This window comes from Necator americanus, chromosome I, assembly GCF_031761385.1.
Source record: "Necator americanus strain Aroian chromosome I, whole genome shotgun sequence".
Taxonomy (NCBI): domain Eukaryota; kingdom Metazoa; phylum Nematoda; class Chromadorea; order Rhabditida; family Ancylostomatidae; genus Necator; species Necator americanus.
The window spans coordinates 13,485,712-13,496,397 of record NC_087371.1 but is presented as its reverse complement, the minus strand read 5'-3'; the positions used below and the strand labels follow the sequence as shown (position 1 = coordinate 13,496,397).

General features: G+C 39.7%; 2 protein-coding genes across 4 annotated transcripts in view; both read left to right on the top strand.

Moving 5' to 3' along the window:
* Window positions 1-1,284: 1,284 nt before the first annotated feature.
* Window positions 1,285-3,636, top strand: RB195_005411 (uncharacterized protein; the record flags this gene model as incomplete). The annotated part of the gene is made up of 9 exons (XM_013436819.2): window positions 1,285-1,414; window positions 1,477-1,592; window positions 1,870-1,965; window positions 2,020-2,149; window positions 2,214-2,311; window positions 3,090-3,167; window positions 3,242-3,313; window positions 3,423-3,471; window positions 3,551-3,636. The coding sequence occupies 9 exons, from the start codon at window positions 1,285-1,287 to the stop codon at window positions 3,634-3,636; spliced, it is 855 nt and encodes a 284-aa protein (XP_013292273.2).
* Window positions 3,637-6,864: 3,228 nt separating this feature from the next.
* RB195_005410 (uncharacterized protein) overlaps window positions 6,865-10,686 on the top strand; it is a gene marked incomplete at both ends in the record, with an annotated part of 29,241 nt that continues 25,419 nt past the window's right edge. For all 3 annotated transcript variants that reach the window (XM_064177889.1, XM_064177890.1, XM_064177888.1), the window contains 7 exons: window positions 6,865-6,939; window positions 6,995-7,103; window positions 7,769-7,878; window positions 7,951-8,054; window positions 8,190-8,326; window positions 10,255-10,356; window positions 10,423-10,532. In XM_064177889.1, coding sequence (XP_064034987.1) covers window positions 6,865-6,939; window positions 6,995-7,103; window positions 7,769-7,878; window positions 7,951-8,054; window positions 8,190-8,326; window positions 10,255-10,356; window positions 10,423-10,532 — 747 coding nt within the window. The remainder of the gene's footprint in view (window positions 6,940-6,994; window positions 7,104-7,768; window positions 7,879-7,950; window positions 8,055-8,189; window positions 8,327-10,254; window positions 10,357-10,422; window positions 10,533-10,686) is intronic.

Genomic DNA, 10,686 nt, shown 5'->3' with positions numbered 1-10,686 from the left:
ACCACGAATATATTTTTAGATTTCCACACTCGCGTAAGAAGGAAAAAACTGGGACTTGGGTACGTCAGATGCAGCTAGGTTTAGGGTTTTTAGGGGGTGGTAGTATTTAGTTCCAATCTAATTTGTGTGCAGGGACTCTTGGGATCTTGGCCCGTATCGAGCCAATGAGTAAGTGGTTGCGTTGGAGGTTTATTGCCGCAGGAGACGAGCATACAGTAGCAGCGAAGACGATGATATGCTCTATTCGTATCAAGCAAGAGTTACAACTAAAAGGCCACATCCATAAAGTGCTTGAGTTGCAGCGAGGTCACGATCACTGATCACCATTGTTGGAAGGCACCAGACCTGGCTCCAAATACACTTCCTATCAGTTCATGTGATATATAGTCGGGTCAAAACGACATGAATCACGAGTGTAGTTGCGGTGCATTTGCATACGCGCTCGAAACGGCGCGGCGGAGGCAGCAGTCGGGAGCGAGGTGGGACCGCCGCAAACTGCAGCGATGGCTGGTACCAGCAGAGATTTGACCATGCTCCTAGCCGCTATGCTCCACCGAAGCGTCTCGAGAGAAGTCGCGTACGCAATTGCGTACGTGCTTTATGTTTTGGCCCAACTCTGTGCAGAGCGCTCAAACGAGAATACGTACGGGACTGAAGCGCACACACCACACTATGGTTGACGCATAGAGGGTCAGAAATGAGGATCTGTTTTTGGGGTATTGTCCTTGTTGTACTGATTGGTTGTTACCGCTGAGGAACTGTGACTTAAAGCTGATGGTCATAGAGTTCGCGGAGTTTGTATTTTGTGGGTATGCTGTTTTTTTAACCTTGTGGAACTTTTGAAGGCTTTTGGACGCATTGTTGACGTATCTATCTGTCGGATAATGATAAGTGTTTTTTCCTCATCCAACATTGTCGTTCCTATATCGGGTACTTTCGTCAATGCATTTTTGCTCCCAGGCATCATTCCTTGCGAAATCTCATATAGGATAAGTGATATAACGGTATTAAAATAGGTCTAGGTCTTAAAAAAATAGTAATAAACCTCGTCTCAAATTGAGATGCTGTGACAATTTCCTACTTTAATATTGTAAAAAAGAGGAAGTTTCGTTTCTTTCCTTGAGTGTTTTCAGTCGATTGCCGTGTACGTAATCCCTCGATTCGTACGTAGATTGTTTTATTGGTACTTACATACATCTGCTTTTCTATTTCACACTTGGATCTATCGTACTAATGCTTTTACAGCTCTAAGTTTTTACTTTTTTCCTGAATCGCGAAGAGGTTATGGTGAAGAAACCCTGCTCAAACGGAACCGCCGTTAATGCTAAGGGCAAAAAACCGAAGAAGAAGTCAAATAAACCAGTACATCTAGAAGTACGTGCTTCTGCATCGATCGAGTCTGATAATTTAAAGTGTACGTCCAAGCTAGGACATTTTTCAACGCTTTCCAAGAGTAATTAATTCTGCATTTTATAGTTTTGCGGTACTCCATCAGCGATCGCTACTGTGTTCCTAGGCAGTTGTTTCTGAAGGTAGACAAGTCAAACGAGTATTCTTTGATCGTTGGGAATGTTCCTGCTTACTTACCGAAGGTATGGTGGCTTTATTTTCATTTTGTTCGGAGCAGTTCTACACTTACATGTCTGAAGTCCCCGTTAGTTCCATTCCCGGGAGTAACTGCGTCGTATTTGCCGAAAATAAGCCTTTCCTTTGCATGAAACACACCTTCAATGGCCTTGTCTGTTCTGCCACAGTCTTACGTGCATCGCGATTGTCCGCGCAAATATTAGTGACGGTGTCTATATTTCATTTTTCTAAAGTGTTTTGTTTTTCTTAATATATTGCCAGAAGAGGAATCGAAATCTTTAGGATGCTGTGGTAGGTTTCATCAAGCAGTTTGTCCCAATACCAATTAGTGAAGTAGTAACACAGAGGAGCAACGCTTCGGACGGCTCTACAAGCTGTGTAAGTTAATTCGAATGTTTTGTAGAGATCTGCACATTCTTACTGCCTCTTCAGGGGCAGCTTACATTCTCAGTTAGATTTGAGGACCCGAAAGGGGTTGGTATAGCTCTTTCGAAATGTCAGGACGTGGGGCCATATAAAGCCTGCGACTTTGCTGATCCCGAAATCCCCTCAGTTCTTCAGAGTGCGTTTTTTTTTTGCAAGATTCTGCGTACTAAAAAAGAATCTGCTTCAGCGGTTAATTCCAGCATCCGTAGCCCTATACCGCCGGTTATTCCCATCAGCTGAAGATATTCAAAGGTCTGCGACAGCCTTCATTGAAAAACAGGACGAAGAAGTTCAGGAGGTACTTAGAAAAAGCCTTTTCTTGTTTCCTTTTAGCTAGACCTTTTAGTGTACCTATGTGCATGTTTCTTTTCACTCAATTCACAGCTCAGTTCACCTCATACTTCATGAAGTGTTCTTGCTGGATTCATACAAGCAGTGACACTTATATAATAAAAAGATTCAAGTAAACCATTACGCTTTTATTTTCCTGTCATTACCTCGTTGTGTTTTCGCTATTTCGTTTGTACTGCAGCCGGAAGTCTTGTACGTCCTCAATGAGTCCTATCCAGTACACTTTTTGTGCAGAACCAATCTGCTGCATCCTTCTCATCCTCTGAGTTTTTGTTTATCTTTTCTTTTTCAGCCCAATTTTCATATATTCAGGAATACATTTGGTCCATCTGTTTTTCTGAGAAAACTGGTTCAGTCTCAGTCGTTAAAGATATTGTCAGGATTTACCGTAGTCAAATTTTAAATCCACGAAGGAAATCTCTTAATGACATCTTCACTCGTTCTGCAATGATGTTATCCTGCTGGACCTTACGCTTAGTACTGTAGTTCGTACGATACTCATTTTGAGACTTTATCAACTTCTTGTTTCTTGTTATTCTGACCCATTCAAGAAAAAGAAGGATTCAGATGTCTAATGACAGAACATTTTCCCACGTTACAGTTGCAAATCTTGGTCATTGTTTATTCCTCAATGATATGATTTTGGAGTAAGAATTCTGTGAACCTTCGAGTCTCCCTTTTTCCCACAGTCGTTGATTAGTTTCAATTCTCAAGTTGTTATTTAGGCGAAACGTACAGCCAAGCGGAAATTCACAGAACCTGATGAGGAGGGCTGGATAACAGTAACAAAAGCTGCGAAACGGGTTTGTTATAAGCCGTTCTTCATTCTTAATGCATCTGGATACTATCATATGTATGATGTTATGGAGTAATCTAGGTTGGCAAAGTCATGAAAGTGAAGAAGGAAGATGTGCCCCTTATGGGCTCCTTGAATAAGAAGAAAAACCATGTGGGTTTGAGAAGATTCATTTATTTTTCCCATTATCAGCGTTGCGATACTGTCATGCACCTATTATCTTGTTTGAGATTCCTAACTTCCATGATTTCTTTCTTTTCAGGTTGACTTAGCTTTCTATTCCTTTGACAAGAAGAACACAAAGACGAAAAGTATGTTTTTTTGCTATAGTTCTATAAAATTTAGTAATTCTCATTCAGTTCATCCATGCTGATGAAGACTTCTTTTCAGAACTTAACGAATTACGTGAAAAATTCATGCAAGACAAAAAAAGAATCGCCCTTCTAAAAAATGCTCGAAAATTTAATCCCGATTAACATTGAGAACTTGGTACATAATTCTTGTCTTTTAGATAAATATCTTTTTTTTTTCTTGGTGTTGTTTACTAGAGAATATATTGGCTTGTCGATCAGCAATTGTTTATTAGTTTCACTAGTTTGTTTATCCATGTTTGTTGTTCTTGCTTATTGTTTTGTTTTGTTCTGTAATGAAAGTATTTGGACAGAAAACTCTTCCTAGTTCTCCTTTCATGTTATGTTCATCATTTATTTCTTACCAATATTTCTTCCGTGCATTAGCTTTATATGTAGCATTATCAACTCGTAGAACTTAACTAGAAGTCAGCTCTGCTGTTAGAATCGCACGACTTCTGTGCATGAATTATTTTTTCGGATTCTGTATGCATGATGCTTGTGTCGTCTAATTAATCCACCTCAGCAGTCGCATATTTGCATTATGATGAGGAAGAGAGTTCACAGCAGTTCTGAGAGAGAGGGATTAGCAAGTGAAAGAAACGGAGAAGGGGGCGGGGCTGACGTGTCCTCATTGGCTGGTTTGTCATTATCGTAGGTCTGTGTCGACGTACTTTTGCATGCTACTAGACTTTAATATGATGAATTCATTCGATTTCAATCCGCGTGGCGAAGCGGAACAACAAATTTGTTCTTGATGACATACAAAAACCTTCCAAACTATCCATTCGTATTCTCTCCTTTTTCGTATTTTATCCGTGTACTACACGGCGATGTACCGCTTACTGCTACATAAGTCACCACACGAATGTAACCATTCCCATTTCTCATAACTTTTTTTTTTGTAGTACGCGTTTATTTTGTATTAGAAAGTTGTTGAAGGAGATTGGCTCTGTTCTGATTTTCGATGTGGTTTTAACACAGAAAAAGTAAACATGGAGGTTTATCGCTTGCTTGCTGGCACTGCTCTTTCAACCTTGCCAAGTTTCTTAGAAATTAGTTAATTATTGGTAATTACCGAAGGTGCCTTGCTCTAGATCCTTCAAATTCCACATTCTACCAGTAGTACTGTGAAAAAGTGGCCTATAAAATGCAGTGGAATCTTGCGACAGGTACACGCGTGGTGTCTAAGTTCATCGCGTATCTCAATTGCTGTTTTTCATTGTTTTCAGAACCACTTCACACTACCATCAACTTCGTACTCTAGAAATGACCTTGTTCCTGTTCATTTTATTGTCCTTTTTCATGTCTCTGCAATGTGCACGATTTAATCGACCATTCACTAACACGTCACACTTCCACGTCTTGTCTGCACGTAGCTATACTCATCATTTGCTCATGTACGGTCGCGCCGAGAAGTGATGCACGCCTAATGGCTGCTGGTTTAATGGCAGAACATCAAGAAATTGACGATGTTGTGGTCTCTGTAAATGTAGAGTTCGGGTTGTAGATTTAGAGTATGAGCGTAGCTCCGCTCAATTCCCCCAAATCGTGCTGAGAAATGGCGTGGGAACCGCCTCATTTTCTACGAGGTACTTTGGAATGTGCCACCCTTGTACACGTTTCGGTCCCCTTAGGTCCCCTATTTTTTTGTTTTAATTGAACAGGCTGCCTGAAGAGAAGTCATTGATTCTCGTGAAGGCGAGGCGTGCACAAGGGTGGCGCCTTTTCATGCACAAAGTAGGAACAAATATTGTTTCCCATGCCGTCTTTCAGGACGACGACAATGATAATTGAACATGTCCACATTTAGATTCGTATATACCACGAACTCATTATTAAGCCACTGATACCCCAACATCGCCAGTTTCGTGATACGCACTCTTTAATAACCATCAAATAGCCTTTAATAAAGTGCGAGGTGTAGTCACTCTGACGACTACAAGCACTGGACTTAGAATAAGCATATTATTTTTGCATTTATTTCTAGCGGCTTTTACAAATAGCTTAAATCTTCCAAGATTTTCGAGTTCTCTGATTTCTCCACAAAGTTACTTTGGTGGCTACATCTGGACCGTGTTGATCACATGTTTCCAAATCAAAGATTACAAAGTTGCGATCAGTTGAGACATGGAGAACAACAAAGAACCGAGTTTTTCTTTAGATTCAGCAAGCGTGTGTGATTATTAAATCGATTTGAAAGTGCTTTCAATTGTTTTGTTCCCTTCCAGCGCTAAACCTTCGTCTTGTTCGCGCCGCCGCTTGAAAGCTTCGGCGCCCTATGGCCAATTTTCTGCTCATATTGCGACGAGATTTCTCGAATTATTTGAACACTCATCTCAATGAAGTGGGGTCACTGCGGTGTTCCTGTTGAGGACGGCCAACACATGGCGAGAAATATCAATAATTCCTTGTTTCTGGTTCAGTAATGAGGACTTGTTTCGGTGTTTTTGTCTTGTTTTTTTTTTTTTTTTTTTTTTTTTTTGCGATACTCTTAGCGTGGAGACTTTATGAAGACCTTTGCTAGCAGCTGATCTGTGTGGACTAATCAGCTAGGAAGCAGAGCGTGATTCTAGCACTTTCTGCCTTCTTTTCCACTCAGAGTCGTATCAGGTCTTCATTTCTCTTGAAGGATTTTGTTGTTTCCTCTACCTTCCTTTTACTTTCATCTGCATTTCTCTTCAAGACGTTTCTCCCCTTCTGCTTTTTATTGCTACAGATCCATCCACACAATTGGCTTCTTATTGCATCACGCAATTTCTGCGGTGACTATCTTCAACCACCTATCATTTTATCATTTTTATATGAAGATTGTTTTGTTGCTTGGTGCTGGTTGGAGTTGTGTCTCTTAATTTCGACTAACTAGTCATGCAGTAGATGTTATTGTTAGTCCATTATTTTCGCTGCAGTTTTGTACTAACATTATTTTCTACTTATCAATATTCTTCGCGGTTTTCGCACGATCTTCACTCTTACTGTGTTTTTTTAGGTTTGATTTCCTCTGGAAGTTGTGATCTTTGTAGAATAATATGATAACAAGTTTGACTTTTAATAAATTTCCTGATTAAACTGCAAAATTCGAATAGATTCGCTTGTGCTGGAACATTGGCGTCATTTTCCACATTTTTTGGTTATCATATGTTTCTTGAATTTTCTTCGTCGCTCTCCTTTGCTTTTTTGAGAAGAATGTTCTTGAATTTTATGTTGTTCATTATTTAGCGAAAAGAGAATTCTCGTTATATATTACTTGTTTTTTTGCGTCGCAATGTTTCTTGCCGTTCTAGTGGATTCAGTATTCTTCGAGCAAAGTGCTTCGTAACCTTGTTTGCGGCTCGGTTGCTATCCGGAGCAGCAATGTCACCAACCTTGGCTGAGGGCTATGAACAGATCCAGTCCGGTGGCACAAGAGCATGGGAGGAAGCGTTTATGGTTGGTAAATTTATCCTCGTCGATCTTCTGTCGTCAGTAATAGGAACCAGTTCAGAAGATGCATTTGAACTCACACAAGGAGGTTGAAGATAGACGTCTTACGACGAAAGTGGCGAAAAATTTGTTAAATATGGACCGAAATCGCTACATAGACGTTCTTCCTTGTAAGTTTTCACTTCTTTTGCTTTCTTATAGGTTGGTAAGCCATATCCGCAAAGGATACCAATGAACATATGCTTCCACTTCATCATCCTTCGTGATTCTAGCAGACAGAGTCTGAGACGTGAACATTCTCTGATTGTTCATCGAATTTAAGATTTGTTCAAAAAAAACCTAAAATTTGGTTCTAGGATCTTAAACTGTGAGTGCGTGATGAAGCTAAGCGAAGGAACGTGGTCGACAAGGCAGCTTTACATTTTGGCACCCTAAACCTTCCCGGGGGTTTCCTTCTTAGCAACGTAATGAATTGCAGCGAAATTCTGGAGTGAGGATAAGGTGTGTTATCAGCGTAGCAATTGGGATCTAGGAGTTTGGAATCCTCACCAGCACCACAGAGTTGCAGTCAAAGCGAAGTTAGTAATGGTCCCGCCTAAATCTCAACTGCTAGCTCAACCTTGCAACTACGAGCGCAGCTGTTTTCGGAACTGCATCTATGTTCAGGTCGCTTTGACCTGGCTGTACAAAGCGAAAATGAGTTCAGCTTTCCGCGTTTAGCATCGCCACAAACATTGAAAGTGATTGAGGTGGTGAATCAATATGAATCAAAATTTCGTCCTTTTTCCTTCTTCACTGTGAATATTGACTCATACAAGTTTTTTTTTCTTTGCAGTCGATCAATCACGAGTAGTTCTCGGTTCGAACGCCGACGATGATGATTCGTATATAAATGCATCCTACGTCTCTATCAAAAGAGCTCATAGAAACTACATTCTAGCACAGGTTTACTTTCTTTTTTTTTGAGTTCTACTATTTTCGTGCGTAAAGAAAGTCTCGTTTTTTCTTTCTTGTCAGGGGCCTTTGGAGAATACCTGCAATGACTTTTGGCAGATGGTTTGGGAGCAGAACGTTCCAGCTGTGATTATGCTTAACAAACTTCTGGAAAGTGGTCGGCATAAGTGAGTTTTCGGAGAAAACATAATTCATATTCAGAAGAGACATTTTCTGTGATTATACGAATCAAAAAGTGTTGGCAAACTGCTATCAGATTTGCTTTCTCTTGCTTTTATATTTACTAACATATATTCATTCAGATGCGCTACGTACTTTCCTTCGAAAAGCGTGCGATCTGTAGAGTTCGATGACTATACTGTAGAATTGGAATGTGAAGAACAACACCACAACTTTGTTGTTCGAAAAATTCGCTTGAAAAAGCATGGCGATGGAGACGGTCAGTTTTCCAATTATTCTTCTTTCTGTTACCTATCCGTTTGTAAGCGTCTCCCACTGTGGTTAATTTAACGTGGCAGGGAAATTCTGATTCCATACTTGAAGTAGTCAGTGGAACTCAGGGTGTTTGTCTCGTCAACGAAAAACAATTCCGGTGTTTGGTCACTTCAAGATTTTTCAACTCTCTAGTATGGAGTCCCGAACTGGCATTATTTCTCTTGATGTTACGCTTAACAGTAAAACCTCGGTGTATTTTAGAATTTTGCAATAATTCAAGTTGTCCGAAAATTATTTTTTGCCATTTTTGTAAATTGAACTGGAACTATTTCCATGTATGGGAGGTCAGATATGGTTACTGATTTCCTTCAGTTCTCTTTATCTTGTCTTTTTCTGATCTCGTTCCTTTATTTCAGTTATAACAATATCTCGTTTCTAGCATCAATCTATTTGAATTTCGGTTCAAAAACATTTTTCTCAAATCTTCTGTGTTTGCCATCTTTTTTTGATTAGAGATTTAACAATGTTGTAAAACGAAGACATACTTGAAACTTCACATTCACATTTGCACCAAATAGGCTCACAGCAACGAAAGAACTGTGCTGTTGAGCAGTGTTAACTTTTTATGTGACCTTTCACGGGTGTAGATTTCTTCGACGTCCGTGATTGAGGGTTGTGCTAACTTTAAACAGTGTTAAAAACCAGGTATCGACCAGAGCAAAGTTTGTTAGCGTGAAGCGAAAAATGAGCTGAAATCCGGTAGAGATCAAATTAGAGGCGGCGACATGTCTTGTTGACACAATTGATGAATGTGAAAGGCACAAATTGTTTGAAAAATTTACATTCAGTCAGTCAACCAGGACCTTCAATAGCAAGCGCCAGCTTTCTATGAGGCGATTTTATCTAAACATACTTTTCCTTGTTCCTCGTTTGATTATTAATCATCGAATAAATCTGGTGAAAGCAAATAGGAACTGGAACAATTGACTTGGAGATGAAGATTCGTTCTCTCGAGATGAGGTTTGTTCTCTCGTCAAAGCAATTTTATTGTTGACATAGAATTTTCTCGATTATACACCTAGTGTAATGATATCCTTTTGTGGCTAAGTTTTCATTTTCCGTTTTCCAGACAGTTTTACAGAGGTGAAACTTCGAAAAGAATCTGAACACATTGTTGTTGTGAACGATCGCAAGACTGCTGGAAAATGTTTTCGCACACACTTCATAACACTTTATTCATACACTTAGCAGTAAGTGCATTTAAAAGGTTTCAGGCGAAATCATTCGGCGTAACCTCTGATCTCGGATTCTCTCCATTAGTAGATAAGCTTAGAGAATAGGTGGTAATTACTACAGCAGAGATGTGGGATGCTTACTCTAAATCCAGAAATCGGACGTCTCAGTTTGTCCGACAAGGCAACTTTTTGCACTGAGAATGGTGGCATCAATTGAAGTAGGGTTTGGTTTGCCGATAAAATTCCCCGTCGAAGCAACTCCTGGTGGAATCCGCTTCACAAACTTTCACTTCATCATACAAATTTGGAATTGGGGTGTTCCGCATTTTCACTGCGACACTTCGGAACTATGTCTCGAATCCTATTTAGTACTGGGTGGATCTAACATCTTGGAAAGGTAACTTTAAAATGTGTCTAGACTTCAAATGAAACGATAAAGTGGAACTCTGTCTTAAAAAAATGGCGTTTACGTCCTGCAGAACGGTAATGACGTGGAAGAACTTAGTGAAAATATTCTTTAAGAGAATGGTTTTGTTTTTAGCTCATGTTCTATAATGAATGTCAATAGAGTTCTGTTGCAATCGCTCCCAAATCCTAGACATACTTAGTTCTTCGTTTCGGATTATTGTACTAATCACTTACTTCTTACATCCCTACACATGCATTTATTGTGTATTGAAACGTTTATTTATTGCAGAGGCAGAACGCAATGTTCTTCATGTACAGTACACAGAGTGGCCTGATTTTGGTGTGCCTGCATCCACAAAATGTTTTCTCAACATGCTCAGATATATTCAAAGTAAGTAAAAGTTACTTCTTATCCGTTCATCTTCTGTTTTTGTGAAAATTCCCGTTCTCTGTTCAGGTCATAACGTGCTCAGCGTGAAGGATGATGATCCTCCTTGTATAGTTCACTGTTCGGCTGGAATAGGTCGTTCTGGGACTTTTATTCTCGTTGATGGTGTACTGAGAATGGTAAATTGATACTCATATTGGATATTGGTTCTTTTCTTTTCTGCTTGATTCGTTGTTTCCGAAATTACTATTGTAGCGTCATTGATTACGGCTATATTGCGGCGCCATTAGTCTCATTTTCGTTGATTTTTGTTGTTGTTTGGTTTTCTTTATT